Source organism: Ostrinia furnacalis, unplaced genomic scaffold (assembly GCF_004193835.3).
Source record: "Ostrinia furnacalis isolate ACB-3 unplaced genomic scaffold, ASM419383v2 OfSCF2780, whole genome shotgun sequence".
Taxonomy (NCBI): Eukaryota; Metazoa; Arthropoda; class Insecta; order Lepidoptera; family Crambidae; genus Ostrinia; species Ostrinia furnacalis.
In genome coordinates, this window is record NW_021133019.1 from 459,383 (window position 1) to 478,639 (window position 19,257).

Here is a 19,257-nt window from a genome sequence, read left to right on the forward strand (position 1 = left end):
GATTTTGTTATTTTCGTTGATTAAGTGAAAAACACTGTCAAAAAGTACGCGGTTTGAGTGGACAGTGTAATAATGTGTGAAGTTTTTTTTTTAAAATATAAACTTTAAATGTTCCGATCGTCAGTTGACCCCAAATCATATAGTTAATCTATTGCAATTATGTAGACGTATCATCTACTAGACATTACAGAAGCCTAGTTGTCTATCAAAGTTAGATTAGATTTCCACAATACAGCAATGGTTAAGTATTTAGTACTGTACGACAGTATTATTTAACACAATAGTATTCAATACAGTAAAAATACCAAGATTTTTAACAAGTTTTACATTGTATTCTGCACACTTTCATAGGTTTAAATAAGACTGCAGGAAGAACCTTTGAAACCTGGTTATAGCTACGATTTATGGGCTAATCTAAAAATACCTTTATTGATAGAAAATTCTTACCCGCTAAGTAATTCTATTGGAATTCTCATAGTGCACGCATATCGCATTCTCTGCGATTTTTTCATTTCAACGACCTTTCCCCAGGCATTTGTACAGGCAATAATGAAATTGCGCAACCGTGAAACAGATCTAGCGTCATGTGAATATTTGAACGAATGAATAAATCTGTACACAAAGTAAACCAATTTGACAAAACGTTTTGGTTTGTTGAAACAGTCCCGCGAGTGATTGCTTTTTATTGGCCGTGAGCTGTCAAAACATAATATACCTAGTCTGTTTGCTGATCAAAATAATGTCAACAAGATCCTTGGAGAGTCAGTCACAAAAAATATCGATGAGAAAATAATGAAGCCTTTGTCAAAGCCTATTTTGCTTTGAATTTTTTTTGAAGACTTTTTTTTTTAATTCTTGTGCGTAATGTAATTTCAAAGCCCTATATCAGTTCTTGGCGTGCCACATTTGGAAAGTTCAAACACTAAAACACCTTCGGATTCGGAGCGCTCAAAATCCGTATGCTCTTTTGTGCGAGAAAGTACATTCTACGTGGTTGGCGTCCGCCCCACTTTCTCAGCTTTCTGGGCCGTCATATTTGTTTTGTTGGTTTTCCACCTTTGTTTTTTACCATACATTTCATTGCTATCACGTTTGATCACTCTTAATGTAACTGTTATATTATTTGGTTTTGAAAATTTTGTCGAATATGACTTGATGTGTAAATTATATTTACCTTTTATCTTTACTTCATCACATTCTGCGATTTGAAGTATCTAAATACTTATTTGTCTATTAGAATCTCGCAGACGTTGGTGAAGGCCTAAAGTTAGGTAGGGGAGACCTAGGAGAGTTGTGACAATTTTTACTTTAGGGGCCATATCTCGCTCAAAAAACATTCCACAGCTATAAATCATATAAATTAACGTAGCGCCGTTCTTTCTGTTTTCAAAACAATCACCAAAGTTAACTAAAGTATTAGGGTTTCTAAGAAAATCACCAAAATCTTAGACCACTCCCTTTGTCACAACTCTCCTAGCACAGAGGTAAGTTGTGACAGGTACCGAGGTGAGTTGTGACAGCATTGTATTTCATCTATTAGATATAAAAAATACCATATTACTCAATCAAATATGATTTTTTAGCAAAAAAGTACTTTAATCATCCTTTAGTACCTACCAGTTAAAACAAATAATTATAGTATATCGTTACACAGATTGAGCCACATTTCTCCAGCTTTCATTTTTCTCCCACGACCCTGGATTTTTTTTTATTATATCTTTTAGCTAATATTATAGTCACTTAATACCTATAGTATTATCTTTCTCTTCTATAAAAATAAAATAGTCGCGGTGGTATAATCCATAGACGGAGCTTCGCCTTCTGGGTTTACTTGATAAGCCTCTTTCTTCTTAATATGTCTTGACAAGTTTAGATTGTAAGAGGTCGCAGCATATCTTAAACTTTAACCCTTTAACCTAATCACTTCATAAGCTAGGTCCTAGATTTCTACTTTAGCAAGCAGTTCCTCTATATGGCTTTCATGTATAGTTATTAGGCATTCTGAATCAAAAAAGTAACAGCACGCAATTATATAAATTATGAACCTACTAACACCCAAAAAAAACATCTAAAAACATCGTGGAAATGGCCCATCAGAAAAATTAAGTAAGCTAGGAGAGTTGTGACAGGCTGTCACAACTCTCCTAGGTGTTTAAAATGACGACATGGTTCGAATAATAATTTTTATTTTCTAAACACGATGCGCACACAAAAGATCAGTGCTACATTTTGAGACCTGAATAACCATGCAACTTGAGAAAAAATAACACAACAGTGCACATATAATAAAACATGATATAAATTGAAATAAAATTTTGAAGAAAAACTTACTTTTCGCATTTTTTTGTACACAGACGTCATATTTACGTAACCGTGCCTCTAGCGCCGCCCGCAGGTACTTAGTCAAGAAGAGCGTCTTAAAAGCAACAAACAAGCGTTTTTACCAGCTTGCTAACTATATTAAGTAAGGAGAAATCGCCCTTGTCACAACTCACCTCTGTCACAACTCTCCTAGGTCTCCCCTACTTATTTCTAGTTACGAATGTAAGTAATACACAGTCTACATTATTAATATATTACCTGCCGAAACGACCTTTCTTACATTTTGTTTACTCTCATATAAAATAAAGAAGCAAAATTTACATAATAATAATAGCCCAAACATAAAACCACCGAAGTTATCTTTTTTATTGTAGGTATTGTAAAAACTTGTATGGCGAGCGCAAGAGAGAATTTATTGCCAAAACTTTCAGAACATTTCATTTTGAATGTACAATTTCTGAAAACTTTTGCGAAGGGATAAACATACAGCAAATTCATTTTAATTACCGAAATCAACAAACTAACATGAACCATATTTTTTCGGTAGAGGTCGTTTGAATGGCGAACTAAATCAACATGATTGCGAAATTGGATTTACTTTGACTTTAATTATTCCTTTTTAAATGTCTAAATAGACCTCAAGCCATTAAACAATTCCTTATTTACATCGCAAATTCCCACAAATTAAGCTCAACTCGCCTGTTTCAAGACACTTCAAAAGGGAATTCTTTCTCGCCGCTTAAGGCTTGGTATTTCTGCTAAAGTAGGTATTTCGCGCTGTCAAAATCTGCGCGCGCAATTCTTCGCCGAAGACAGCGCGCCAAAGAGCTCTCGCGGCTACACAGTATAGAAATATGCAGTTTAGAAATACGCAGTTGGTTAGGTTAGGTTGACTTCCTTCCGTTCAAGCGTCACACTCACAGCACTTTCTAATGGTATCCTTCCGTTTGGCCAAATTACTTTTCGCCAAATTTCACTTCGCAAACAACTTATCGCCAAAGTTTTATTTCCCAAATAAACTTTTAGCAACTGTACTTTTCGCAACTAATTCATTTGGTCAAATTAACATTTGGCCAAATTTTACTTGGCAAATGTTTATATAGCAAATGTTTTATTTTGCCAAATATTATATCCCAAATAATTTGCTTGGTCAAATTGACACTTCACATACTTACAACACTGAAAGTACCCACCGTTACCCACAAATCAAAGCATAAGGCACATGGTCATGGTTTTCCCAATAATTTTATGTAAAACAGAGAGATTGCAGAAAATAGTATGGTTGCAAAAAGTAGGTATTGTCGAAAATAGTAGGTTAGGTTAGGTTAGAACAGTGACCCTTAATGCGCGAAGGCGAGCGAAGCGTGCCGCGGCAGCGGCCGCCGAGCGCTAGAATCATCTCTATTGTTAATGAATCATTTGGAAATTTCGATAAAAAGAATGAAATATGAAAATTTATTTAGAAAAAAATTATACAGGGTGGAAACGATAAGTGATCTCATTCGATTATTTCTAAACTATACAAGATATCGAAAAGCTGGTTACTGATCCTGAAAGTGCTTTACTAGCTCTATCCAACGGTACCAATAATAGGTTACAGAATTAACTGGATCTATCCAAAAATTAAATGTTTCCAGCCTCCATACTAAATGTATGCCAGCCAAACAATATTGAAAGTATTAATTTTTTTTATTAAATAATAAACACTTAAAATGAACTCGTAAATTGCATTCTTATTCAAAATGATTCTTTGAAAACATTGGTTTAAGGCTTTACTTGCTATAATATTATCAAGACATGAGTGCCATGCCTGTTTCTGTACTAAATGTATGGAAGCTGGAAACATTGAATTTTCGGATAGATCCAGTTTATTTTATAACCTATTATTGGTACCGTTGGATAGAGCTCGTGAAGCACTTTCAGGATCAATAACCAGTTTTTGAATATCTTGTATAGTTTTTAATATTATGTGGTTTTACTAAATGTATGGAAGCTGGAAACATAGAATTTTCGGATAGATCCAGTTTATTCTGTAACCTATTATTGGTACCGTTTGAAAGAGCTTGTGAAGCACTTTCAGAATCAGTAATCAGTTTTTCGATATCTTGTATAGTTTAGAAATAATCGAGTGAGATCACTTAACGTTTCCACCCTGTATAACTAGGTACTTATGTGTTTGGATTTAGACCTAATCGAGGTAACGAGTTAGGTAAATTAAAATGCACTACTGAAAAACTTAAATAATTATCTAGTTCCAGCGAAAGATTAAATCTTAGCATTAGGAATAAAGCCTATTTATGTTCCATTTTCTTTCGACCTAGTAACATGCTAAGAAGAAATAAGTTATTACAAATGACCGTATCGTAAAAAATAAGGACTTATTCGTAATTATTTTATCATATTTTTTTTAAAACACAATTTTGTAAATAAATAATCTTGTTCCAAAACGATTTTCAGTAACACTTTATAAAATTAACCCTGTGACATTTCCGATGATAAATACGTAGCACACTTTAGAGCTGCAAATGTAAATGCACGTTACACCTCCCGCGTCCAAATAAAATCTGCATTGCAAAGCAACTGCATGATAATATCGGAAAAAATCTCATTTAACTAGTTAAATTATGGACATTTTGTTTTAACTCCACGCGAGTTGGATAAGCTGTGTTTTTGAGGTTCTGAATAAGCAATCTAACTGGATTTTATTAGAGTTGTCGAATCAAACAGTAAATTTTTGGTATGTCTACCTAAATAAATAAAGAACCGGTTAATTTGAAACTGTCATTTTATCACTTGGACTTATCGAAAGTCCAGTGCAGTGCAGTGTTTATTCTACTGTCTTAGGACTCATACAACTTGTAAGCGATGTCGTTGTGACTTGAAGCAACTTCCAGCTACGAAATGCCGAAAACTTCGACAAAATGCAAAGACAGTGCACGTGACTAACCGACATTACCTAGTTTACAAGTGCTCAAAACCCTGTCTAGCTAAAAAAAAAGCGTGAGATAGTTGAGCATCTTATAATTATTTAAGCACATTGCGACTTTACTGTTTTCGTAATAAAAAATCACATAGTGGAATAATTTAGCTCCAATCAAATTTTTAAGGCAAAATCTCATTAAATTGAAGTGATCGAAAAGTCTGAGAAACGTTGGGTGAAGACTAGGTGTGCTCAGCTAGAGGAACAACAACTTAATAAAATAATAATATTATGTTGAAAAATAAATGTGAACTTTTACTAAAATATTGTTATGCTTCTGATTTAACCGTATCTATCCCATGTCCTCAGAGAATGAGGGCTTCGTCCTTCGTGGAAAATTATTCTCCATAATTCGTTGTATCACGCTAAAACGTAAAATAGGTACGTTACTTCTCGGTATCGCTTGCCGCTACGACTAATTGTTGATTGATTGAATATTGAAATTAGATTGTTAAATTGTTTTGAAAGTTGTCAAAGGGTTTTAGCTTCTTAAGATCCGAAGGCTGCCTTATCAAAGAATTAGTCTTGCTAGGGGCAAATTACCTAGCTATTTTAAATAAAATTAGATTTGTAAGCTTAAGGCTTAGGCTTTCGTATTTTATCTTTTTTATAATATCTGTGTACATATTTATGTAAATAATACATTTGCTACTGTCAAAAAGTTGATAAATAAATTATACCTACACGTTACTTATGACGTTACCTTACATCAAGTAGGTAGTTGTAACGATCTCAATCTTACAAATCCAGCTCTGATAATGTAAATTATGATGATAATCATAATCCGTTTATTTACAGAAGATTCGTACAGTAAATTAATAATTTATATACGTAGAATACGTACCTAATTAGCATAATCAACTTCATGCCCTGTAATTGTGTTCATTATGTGGTTCAGTCAGGTATGCCAGCAATGTTATGTGCCCTACTGATGCCTATTTTGGCATCATTGTTACTATGATATGAGTAATTGCAAGATATATTTTTTGAGTGTTATTTCGATGAGTAAAAACTCATAAAAACTCATAAAATGTACACTCATAAAAGTAGAGCAAAAATACTTATCACGTTCTCTCAATAAAAATAAACTAATAATAAATCTAATCATTTTCAAAGTCAAACGGTATGTTACCAAAAACTGATATGCATTTCATTCAGTGTGTAAACGCGGACTCGTTACGAATTTAACAACATAGAGACAGCAATCTCACTCGAAATTTTCAGCTCCATCTAATCGTTCTGACTGGCTTATTAAAATAATTTCCATTTTTTTCCAGAGTTTAATCCAGAAGGGTCAAGGTTACCCAAAGGGCTAAGGGCTCTCCGGCAGTGGACGTAATTTTGGCTGAAACGAATGAACAAATGATCCAGCTTCAAAATTTCCTATCATACCAGGGTGTAGGCAAATCGCACGAACAGGAACGCCTAAGGCAAACATTGCTATGATCCACCGTTTCGCACTGAAAGCGTATTCGTGTCGCAAATTTTTACAACTCCATTCGCTTCTGTTTTTAATTTAGCACTCGTATCAAAAGGTTTTCGAATCCATTGAGTGGATGAATGCAAATTTCTAAATCACTTCATTGGCAAAATTACAAAAAACTTGACTTTAAATTTTATTTCACGAATATTACTCGTATAAAAAACTTTAATAAATCAAATATTTGTGAGCAGCTGATGCAGAATATTAAAGCAGCAATCCATCGAAGGTCCATCAAAATGGTCTCTATTTCTTCGAATAATAAAGTCGGTAATTGCTACCACTATCATAATTACAATTACAATAACATTAACACACCGATCATGCTTACTAATCAACTTTATAACAGTAGAAGTTAATAGGTGCGTTATTACGAAACAAGGAAAATCAGGCGCACACTAAGTGTTACTCGACTATTTTCTGGTCAAGTGTTTTGTAAGATTATTTCGTCAAGGAAATAATATCAAAATGACAAGTTTATTACCTATTGATATTAATATGTACTCTTAAGTTTGGTCGTATCCACCCTTAGGCCCAGTTTTTTGATTCATAGTTAAAATAACAAATTGTTAAATTTTGTTACTAATGGTTAAATATTAACAAAATGTTAACTAATAGTTAAAAAATGTACTAAAAGTCAAGGTAACCATTGTTCGAAAAACATTTTTTTCTGATATTTAACCACTTGTCATTTGACATCTGTCAAATTTGACTATTGGTTATTTTAACTACGAATAAAAAAACCGGGCCTTAGTCATCAAACATTTAAGATTCTAGGTTTTTGTCTTTTGAAATATACACGTAGTATCCAGTTCATAAAATAATGCATCTTAAAAAAATATGTAACACACACCACAACACACACGCACGACGCACGTCATGGCTTTTATTACCGACACGTCACTGTAATTCTGAAATTGGTAAATATATTTGTCAATTAGGCCTAATAAGTAATTTTATTGATGAAAAAGAGACTTCAAAAAGAACTTGAAGCAAAGTTATCATGATACCAGGAAATTTTTGACGTTACGGGTTTCTTCTACCAATTTATATATCGCTAAGTGACATAAATAGAGCAGAGACTTGAAAACGGCTAGACAAAGTTTTCAAGCTTTCAGTTACGCAAAAGTTTTGACATTAGGGGGTTTAAAGGTTAATGGTTCATTCAGATGTGTCTGTCCAACAACACAGCCCCATTGATTGTTTTGAACTCCGACGGTTGTCGCGCATTCGTAATGCCAGCTCTGCGGGGTTAAGTTAATTAGGGACCTCCCGGAGGACTAAACGCTGCGAGTACTCTCTGAATTATTGATGAACACCTATAAAAGACCATTGATTCAAAACCAGCTGACGGAATTCAAATCTTCTGACTTTAGACGCACAGATCAATTTGCTGGAGTAAAGATGTTACCGAGATTTAAATTTGATTAATTTTCGGTAATTTGATTCCGCAGTTTATTCATCTGTAATTTCATTATTTTAGGTGAAAGTTTGGGTGTTTGGTTACCAATCTCATCGTAGAGTTGATGAATATAAGATGAACTAGAATACTTTTGCTGTAATATTATTATCATTGTTCGTACATAATACCTACTTCATTCCTGTTACATTCACATTTAGGAGTATTAGGGCAGCAAGAAAACCCAAATTCCAAATATAGAACAAAAGGTAAGTTTCTCAACGAAGTGAAAGATAATGCGGTTCAATGCCTGAAGCAAGTTACTAGAAATGATTTATAGAGGACAAATCCTATTATTTAACTACAGAGAATTCCCATATGATAAATTTGAGTAATGTCCAAATGGTATTCTCTTGTAAAAGGATAAGATTTATTTCGGTTGAATACTTATGATAATGATGGTTGGATGTTATATGGGCCATGTTGTGATATTTAATTTTATTTGTCCCTTTTTTATTTAAGCGATAGTACTTAATACCGACGCAAAAGTTAAAACCCATCAAAAACAATACTTGTCAAAAAAACCAAGTCTCGCAACTCAGTTGTTCTACGGTAAAAAGTTGTGAGATCCATGTAATACCAAGTCCAGGCCAGGAAATCTTTAACGTTTTACATAAATATATTGACTTGGCCATCGCATGAAAACACGTGTAAATTAAATTATTTAGTGCGATGGCCAAGTCAATATATTTATGTAAAACGTTAAAGATTTCCTGGCCTGGACTTGGTATTACATGGATCTCACAACTTTTTACCGTAGAACAACTGAGTTGCGAGACTTGGTTTTTTTGACAAGTATTGTTTTTGATGGGATCTCATTTCTTTTTGTATTTTGTAGACAGCAGTTATGTATCTAGAAAACTGGACCGAAATTGAAAAATTTTACTCGACTTGGCGGTTGCACTACCGTGCCCCCAAATATTTTAGTTTTTCCTTGATTCATACACTACATATATTCCAAATTTGAAGCTTCTAGGTCTGCTAGAAGTGCCTTCAGAGTTTTGATGATCGGTGAGTCAGTGAGTCAGTGAGTGACAAAATTAAGTAACTTTGACCCGTTATAATTCTTAAACTACTGGTTCAAATTGAATGAAATTTTAAATATACAGTGTCTTTACAATGCCTGCATAGCTAATGAAAATTCAGCCTTCTAGTTTTATCCACAACGAAGTTACAGGCAGTCGAAAATGGCCTGAATTGCTTCGAGAAAAGGATGGTACGGCCGTGCCGCTTTTTTGCTCGACTTGGTGGGGGCACTGCCGTGCCCCCAGATAAATTAAAAGAAAACAATTAACATTATGTTAATTGACTTCTATTATAACTTACTTTATTAATATGCAAATGATGATATATTATTATCAAATCTATTGTTAGTTTTTTAGTCCAGTCATTATAGTAAGTTCACCTCGGAATTCGAGATACCCAGCTGTAAGTCTGTAAATACGTGTATATTGACACCCTAAAAGTTGTCTCAAAACCTACATATGGTAGGTAGATTCTTACCTAATTTAAGCTTAAATGACTGGACTATTTCCCTTGTGTATACTTTATTATCAGTGCATTGCCTTTGCCCTAGATTACACGGTTATGATAGATAATTGCATTATCGACAATTGTCTTTGTGAGAGAGCAGTGCGTTTATCTATACTTATACTAACAACTTATTTACTAGTTGATAACGCGCAACATAAAGGTCATATAAATTGAACGAGTCGTTCAGTAGTTGTAGCTCGGTGCATCAATATGGCGGTCTATATTTTTGCCGCGTTTTTCGTTGTCATATTATGTTCATTTTATTTATACGCACGAAAAAAGTATAGTTACTGGTCGGATAAAGGCGTGAAAGGACCAACACCGTTTCCTATTGTGGGCAATTTTGGATCAGTGATATTAGTGAAAGACTCAGTTCAACAATATATAAAAACAGTGCATTTGAAATATGCTGGTGAAAAACTTGTTGGAGTATACCGAGGATTCCAGCCAATGCTTTTGGTTAGAGATCCAGACTTAATTAAGCAAGTGATGGTTAAAGACTTTCATAAATTCCAAGATAGAGGGATAAGTTCAAGCGGCAGTCGACTGAGCCAGAATTTATTTTCAGCAGATGGTGAAATGTGGAGAATTTTGAGGCAGAAACTCACACCTGTGTTTACATCAAGGAAACTCAAGGAGATGGTCCCTTTAATGCAGCAATGTGTTGACAAGTTTGTGAAATATGTAGATTATCTGGTTGAGAACAATATTGATCATGAAATGAGATCGTTAGCATCCAAATACACATTAGACGTTATAGGCTCCTGTGCATTTGGTTTAGATTTAGATGCATGTTCAGATGAAGAAAATCAGTTCAGTATAATGGCTAAGAAAATTTTTAAGCCGACGGTTTATGTAAGATTCCTAACTATCTTGGACATGTTGATCCCAGGCGTCCGTAAACTATTTACAACGAGTACCGAGATCCTAGATTTTTTTCTCGGTTTAGTCCGTAATGTTATAAAGGAGAGGGAGGGAACACCTCCAGTACGGAAAGATTTTATGGACTTGATGATAGAGTTAAGAGAACAAGGCAAAGTGAGCAGAAGGAAAGAAGACGGGATATCAGAAATTGAAATGGATGACTATCTTATTGCTGCACAAGCTTTAGTATTTTATTCGGCTGGTTTCGAAACATCTGCTGCTACAATGTCTTTTCTATTTTATGAGCTAGCGTTAAATCCGGACATACAGGATCGTATTTATCAAGAAGTGTGTAAAGTTTACGAAAAGTATAATGGGCAACTAACTTATGAGTCGCTGAAAGAGATGCCTTATTTGGATATGGTGTTGGACGAGACCTTGAGGAAGCATTCTGTTGCTGGCATTCTTTTCCGTAAAGCGCTTGAGGATTACACGATCCCCGGTACTAACGTGACAATCCCGAAAGGTACCTTGATTATGGTATCGGCTAATGGATTGCACGCTGACCCGGAATACTTCCCGAACCCGGAAAAATTCAACCCGGACCGGTTTCTGCCAGAAAATATCAAGACTCTCAAACAATGCACTTACTTGCCCTTCGGTGAAGGGCCCCGAAATTGCATAGGTAAGAAAAACATTTTGTTATTATGACTGCGACTTATCAGTACTTAAGATAAGTGGTTATTAATAGTTGTTTTATCTTTGTCTACAGGTATGCGCTTTGCTAAGGTGCAATCGTTGATGGGCATCGCAGCGTTTTTGAAAAATTTCAAAATTGAACGATCTCCCAAGACCGATACTCATTTAGAATATGACCCAAAAGGCATAGTGCTATTGACAAAAGGTGGGATTTGGGTAAAAATATCTAAACGATAAGTTATTAAATAAAAACTCTATTGTTTGAATACAGTATTAGGTATTAGCATTTGTGTTTCAACTGTGTTTTTGCAAATAAAATACTGTTTATTTATACAGACTTGATTAATCAACATTTGTACACGCTAATTGATAAGGCGCACTGGTTGTGATATTACGAGTCACAAATGACTCATAACAAGAGATGAAACGGATATCCGGTAACTATCCGGTAGGCCGGATATCCGGCCTAAATTTACCCGGCCGGATACCGGATATTAAAAAACTACGACATTTTCCTATTAATAAAATGAAATACATTAATCTTTGATGTAAATATCAATGAAATGGCTTATAATAATGACAGCTTTTATTTAAGGTTCAAAAAGTTACGAAAAAGCCATATTAAGGCCTTTCAAAAAACTAATTTCTTTTTCTGGGCTAATCACTCTAATGACGAATACATAAATAGTAAACATCTGTTAATGTCGAAATATTTCCAAATAAAAAAGGCGATCTTTTTTTCACTGATGGTCTGGTGACATGATGCATGCAGTTCAGTCAGATTACACAGCAAGTAAACTAATTTAATTTCCGCTATTCAATCACACACTCGCTATAGCAACCGAAATCACCCGAATTGATCTGCCCCCTAAACAAGTGACGAAATCTGACATTCTATTCGGACGGATTCGATTTACTAGTCTAGTCTACTAATCGCGTTCGAAGCACTTGTACGGCGCTAAACTCGTCACGACATGCAACGAGACAATGGGCCAACTATCCGGCCGCCGGATATCCGGCTATCCGGCCTAGCAGCTGGCCGGATATCCGGTATCCGGTATCCGGCCAAACAACTATCCGTTTCATCTCTACTCATAACCATAAATAAAAAGCAATTAGTGCTGTGATTTCCAACCAACTTTCTACAAGATTAACTTTATACATTTTATAATTTTTCACTTTCGAGCATGTCACATTAATAAAATTTTTAAACTTAATAACTGACATAAAAAGAGATGTAGCAAGCAAACGGAAAAACATCAAGTGCTTAAAAATATTTGCTGACCTAAGTAAACTTCGTATCCACACCTAAGCCATAGCTGAGCCTAACGAAAACACAAGTTGGAAATAAAAACAACATGTCCTTAGAAGATGTTTTCAAAGGGAGGACTCCCATTGTTGGAAAAGGCGGAGAAACCAGGCCTTTGAACAATAGTTCCGCCGAGACGCCAGCTCACATGTGTAAAGGAATTTAATCGTAGGTGCTTGAATTAATTTCTCACATCGCAACAATTTTAGACATGCTTAATCTAATGCAAGCATAGTCTTAAAGTAATAGAGTCTGACACTTGGGTGGTTCTGACGTCGATAGAAAAAGAAGACTGGTCAGTACCTACGAGTAACATGGCGCCTGTGATAATTTACGAGAGCATCTTTGGATAATTAATACCGCAACACTTTTGGTAGTTTAAAATAATTCTAGCTCAGAAAACGTTTTTACCATGCTAAAAATAAACATAAGGGTAAGTACTTATGTAGATACTTCCTTTTAAGCCCGTCCATTGAAGGAGATATTGTTATAAATTATACGAAATCGCATGAAGTAATAACGTATATTGAGCAAACTATGATAGCTTCAATAACCAAGAGCTTAAGTAACTTTGAAAATACGGATTATACTTCAACTAGCTCACCTGCGCCGTCAAAAACTAGTTCACGACGTGAAGTAACTTAGTTTAGATAAGTATATTTTCTGTTAGTAAGCTTAAATAAAAGTAGAGGGTTATGACGTTGACAAGGACATATTCCAGCATACATTTTTTGTTTTTAAAAATAAATTAAGAAATGCTGATTAGATTGTTGGATTAGTGGTTGTTGTAGCTAACATTAGTTTTTGTTGTTTTATCTAAGCACTTAAGTTATTAGGCATAGTTGTGTGCAGTTGTAATTGGTCCATAGATTTGTAAGTGATTTGTAGCTGTATTTTTTACTAAATAAGTAGTATTCTATGTACTGTAACTGTACCTATTAATAAATAAATAAATAAATAAATAAACATCGTTACCTAATTGTTGGTTTATTATTGTTTGATTTTGCATTTGACCAACAAAAACATCAACAACGGGATTCCACGAACTTCTGCTTTTTCAAGTCACCTAAAAATGTATTTTTATTTAAATAACAAAGACATTGTTTCAGCACAATAAAATACAGTGATTAATTACATACAGAGATGTTTAACATCTCTTTTCTCAGAACGGTTTTCAAAGGTTTTATACTAAGATCATAGAAAGAGAATAGATATGAAGTCGCGCGTAACTACAACGAGAACCAGTGTCCCCACATTTCCCCCACCACAGCTCCCACACACACATTCAACTGTGTAAAAACAAAGCGACTGAGAGTCTACGACAACATGTGCAACCGGCTTAAAAGTGCTGTGATTGGCCAGAAGGCGTGCCTTATGGCCAATCAATGGCCGCGTGACGTGACGCACACTTTGAAAACGCTAGGGAGAGAAGAAAGATAAAATGGAGTCGACAAGATATCGATACTTTAAATCGCTAGGGGCAAGGCTCGAAACTGGTTTCACAAAATGCTTATGTATGAAAACCTTTTTATTATTATACGTTATTATTAAATACTATCACGCATTTACTTTTTAAGACAGTGGATATCGGAAGAAATTAAATACATTGCGCAGTAGTTGAGCATGACATAAAGTGGTTGCTAACTAAATCGTCAATGTACAAATGTGTTAGAATTTTTATCACCACTGATTTCGATATCGCAGTAACTGTTACGGCACTGAATTCGTTCGTAAAAAAGTTTAGTTTTTTTTTTATTTATAAGCAAAATACCAATGGATTTGCAATACTTACATGTAGTAAATGACTCCATTGTTCCTGTAGTTCTTCGTTTCACTTGTTTTATTGCACGTAACGACGCATTATCCAAAATATCGGAGAACATTTCCTTAGTACGACTGAATCGCGACTAACCTAGCTACGCGGCCGATGTTCGTTTCTGGGCATATCGCGGAGACACGCGCCACGCCCCCGTTTCACATCTATTCCCTTCTATGATCTGAGGTTTTATATTATAATTTGATATTATGTCTACGAGTAGGTACTTAGTATGAAACGTTTAATGTTAAAGGTACTTAAATAGCTTTATTGGACATAAACTCAAAAATGTCTAATAAACTCTACGCCAGGTTGAATTGAGTTATAGCTGAAATGTGAATTGGGTTTCTAGGACAATGCGTTAACGTTTTACGATGGGCCCTTTGCCTCTATGTATAAGACCCGAGCCACTAAGACGGAGCGGTGCGAAGCGGGGCAGAGAAGTTTTTTGAATAACCAATCGGATAGCATCAAGGTTCTGGAATGAAGGCCGCGTACTTACCGGAAAACGCAGTGTGGGACGTCCACCCACAAGATGGACCGACAACATCATAAAGGTAGCAGGGAAGCGCTGGACGCAGGCCGCTACCAATCGATCAACATGGAATGTGTTGGGGGAGGCCTATGTTCAGCAGTGGACGTCCTATGGCTGAAATGATGATGATGATGCTCGATTTCGGTGGAATCGAGCGGAGAAGAGAGGAGAAGTGACGGGCGCACTTGTTTTTTTATATAATTTGACAGCGGCGGCGGCGCGGCGCGGCATAGTGCGGAGAAGAGTGGAGCGGTACGGAGAAGAGCGGAGAAGTGCGGTGCGGTGTTTCATACATAGCAATAGACTGACAGCTGACAGCTACGCATTGCTCACATATATCCTCTTGTCTCCGCAACGCTCCGCTCTTCTCCACTCCGCTTTGGTGGAAACCGGGCCTAAGTACCTATGTTTGTTCATTATAATAGCCGTAAACTCAAAGGACAGGTGTGTATGAGTTTTGAGATTCCAAGTGTCTCAATTTCGGGACCGAGCAACTGAAGGGCTGTATTTTATTTTAGTCAAAGGTTGGATGATTATGAAAATGTTGGTGACAAAATTACTTCAAAGCTACGTTCATTCCTTTCAAACAAATTCTGGAGACTAAATGAAAATACTAAACAAGGCTTAGATTTCAATTGTTTAGTATCTAACAAAGTCTAATAAAAAAACTGAAAATCGGCTCATAGTTATTTGTTAGAATTCATTTAAAATGGAAATACTGAAGTTATTTTTAAATTTATTTAACAATACTTTATTTTTAGTAATATGAATGGCCTTTTCAATTACGCCGAACATGTTTTTTCGTCCAGTTAATAAGTCCGGGAATTTATTGCTTTATTTAAAAAACAGCGTTCAAACAATCACATTGTCATCAATGCGATGGAAATAGTGCTATTTGTTGTATAAAAATTGTTAAAAAAACTGTTATTTACGTACGTGGATCAATTATTACAAAATCGGTACTTAATAAATAAAACAACAGAATAATTATAACCACAGTCATATCCTTTCAGTAATTAATTAACTATAAAAACAAAATTAATATTCTAACGAAACTACGTTGTGAAAAAATCGCATGTAAGTTATTTTACTCTATCTTCCAAGGCAAACCGTTTATTTAAAGAGACTATTTTTTTTATTTATTACCACAAACATTATTGAACTTACTGAAAATTTCATTGCATTAAAATTTATTTGTTTGTTATGATTAAATACAGTCAAATAATATGTTTTGTTTCAGAGAGAATCATTAGGTGACGTCGGATAACTGAATCTTAAGTAAAAAACAAAGTGTTATTTGTTTAGCGTAAATGCATCAAGCGATTAAAAGCGGATTCTCACTCGGCGCCAAACATTCAACTCCAGCCCACAACGAGATTAAAGTCCTAACAAACTGCCGACAAATACGAGTAGGTACTTCAAACAAGCGCTGGCCATTTGGCTTCCTACTGTAAATGGTGTTAGTGTATAAGTCGACCGATATATTTAATACGAGCTAGATCGTATTATTAATAGTCTTTAGATTGAAATTCCATCGATCTCAGATGTGAATCTATGCTCTCTAAGGTGCGTTTCTGATCCTGTTCTTAATCCAAAAACGAATAAAGAGTAAACACAAAACTACTTTTTAAAAAGTAATCTATACTTATAATAAATCTGTAGAGAGGTCAATTCTGTACATGAAATATATTTTCAAAATAACTATCAGGGGGTGATTAGTGATCGATACTGATGCCAAAAATGCAATCAGTAAAATTTTTGTCTGTCTGTCTGTCTGTCTGTCTGTCTGTATGTTCCTTATAGAAACAAAAACTACTTGACGGATTTTAACGAAACTTGGTACAATTATTCTTCATACTCCTGGGCAGGTTATAGTATACTTAAGAATTCCCACGAGAACGGGAATTAGCGGGAAAATCCTTTTGTATGAAAAATCTAAACCGCTTAAGTTAGACGCTTGAAATTTGGCATGCAGGTAGATACCTTAGTAAACTTAAAGCTTAGTTACAACAGGATATTGCAAAATTCCCACGGGAACGGGAGTTAACGGGAAAAAACATTTGTATGAAAAAATCTAAACCGCGTAAGATAGATGAAGGGGGTAAAACGGGATCCACGCGTACGAAGTCGCGGGCGGCCGCTAGTAATTTTATACAAACACTTTATTATACAAATAAATATCAATCTACAGGTGTTTCGTAGAAGCTGTATCCAATAATTAGGTTTAATGTTATAAAATATCTAAAGGTTTCCAGAAAATACGGATAAAACAATATGACAAAAAGCACTATAATTCTGATCAATGTTTTAAATATTGTGTACCCAGAATTAATTTTCCTAATCAATGAGAAAATACCTGTAAAAAGGCCAAACAAAACAGTACCCGATATTTAGTTATTCTGTTGTCGAAGCCGCTTATGAAACTCCAGCTGGCAACTTATTAACTTTATCTTTTGTCACACTTTTCGATGTTATTTTGTTTTCAATGTTCGAATCAGTACATTTGAAATGAGAATTATGTTTTCCTTTGCATACCTATTTCGCAGAAATCTCTTACACAAACGAAATAAACACGATAAAATATTCTTTGTGTAGGTATGTTATCTATATGCTACATTAGAAATTCTGAGAATCAACAATAATGGCAATGTTTAAATTTTACCAGAAGCCATCAAAAGACTCGTGTTACGGTTTATTTGCAATAATCAAAATTAAATCAGACTACATATTTATTTAACGACTAATTATGATAATACAGTGCTTAGTTTGATATGATATCGTCTGTTACTTATCGCCATGGTAGGTGAAAATGAAAATGAAAAATGAAAAAAAAAATGAAAATATATTTATTGCCAGAATCAAACAATACAATAACTAAAAGACAGACCTCCACACTAAGCATTGCCTGTCCTGTGGAGGAAAGAATATAGGTAGGTACACAGTTCATGTAAAATATTTACATGCTTATAGAACTAAACATCAGGAAGAAAATCTCATTATTATTAATAGCCTTAAGTTACATTTCAAGTTGAAATGAATAAGCTGCGGGTGGTTAAAAAATTGACGTTGAAATTGCGCTATACCTCGACCGTGTCATCAATCTCCACAAGCGTGCACTAGTTTCCAGAGTGTCGTGAACGATGGAAGTTTTGAGTTATAGCCGCTTAAATCATATTCACACTTTCATCCGTGCACTAATTCAGATAGCTGCAATTAAATTCAAATGAAAGCAATTAATTCAACTTTCTGTAGGTGTTGAGGATAGCGAGAAAAGTACTGAAGGAAAATTCGCAGTGCTTTCATGAGGTGATAAAATAAAACTTACTACTACATCTTTATTATACTATACACATTACACATACATCATCATCTTCTGCTAAAGATAAAACTCGTAGCAAGCAACCGTTTTGTAATGTCCTGCATCATTATCAGATAATAATTAGACTAACTTAGACTGTAGTTGGAGTCTTACGGTGCAGTGTCTTACGGTGCATTATTCACTTCATGATGGTTTTCCCTATTCTATTACTTCATCAGGGCTATAGATAAGTATCATCATCACTGTATATTTGCTAGAATATCCTCACTCCAGATTCAATCCAATACATGATGTTGGTTATATTTTTTGTTAACAAGTAATGTTTGGACCCTATTTGAAATGCGTAATATTGCTTGACTTTTTACTAACCTTGATTATGAGTAGAATATTTATAAATGTCTGCAAATTGCTCTTTATTGTCACAGACAGAAAGAAAATGGCGTCATAGCATTCTTTGCTGGCTCAAAATGAAAGAAGAAATTTATTTCAGCAGTAGGTAGGTACTTCGTATCCATTGGAAGAGGTTCCCTGAAAATACGTTTGTAAAATACATGAAGCACAAAGAATCCTTGTCACTCCAACTACCTGAAGTAAGTAGTTCTACCATTCCCATTCAAGACGTAGAATACTATAATTTTAACGTAAATAATTAAATGAAAAACACAAAAGAATATCATGATAAAAGCTCCTTTTATACATCACACAATGAAAACATTGAGGATTCATAAAATGTAATGAATCATGAAAATATAATGTGAAACGTGAAATATTTCCGTACACTCATAAGTAATTCAACAGTTCAGATGTTTGTCGTATTGCATTCAGTTTCAATTATAATATTCTCGGCAAGCTTTTTCACATTTTCGAGATCAGAATTAATTTCCTGGCGCTTATGAGGAGTGCTAATGACTGCGTCATTAGTTCCGGGTCATTTCTGGTCC

The 19,257-nt window shown here is 34.8% G+C and overlaps 1 protein-coding gene across 1 annotated transcript; it reads left to right on the top strand.

The window, feature by feature from the left end:
• The first annotated feature begins 9,934 nt into the window (after positions 1 to 9,934).
• LOC114356321 (cytochrome P450 6B7-like) lies at positions 9,935 to 11,674 on the top strand. The gene is made up of 2 exons (XM_028309426.1): positions 9,935 to 11,323; positions 11,411 to 11,674. The coding sequence occupies exons 1-2, from the start codon at positions 9,985 to 9,987 to the stop codon at positions 11,572 to 11,574; spliced, it is 1,503 nt and encodes a 500-aa protein (XP_028165227.1). The 5' UTR covers positions 9,935 to 9,984; the 3' UTR covers positions 11,575 to 11,674.
• Positions 11,675 to 19,257: the final 7,583 nt, after the last annotated feature.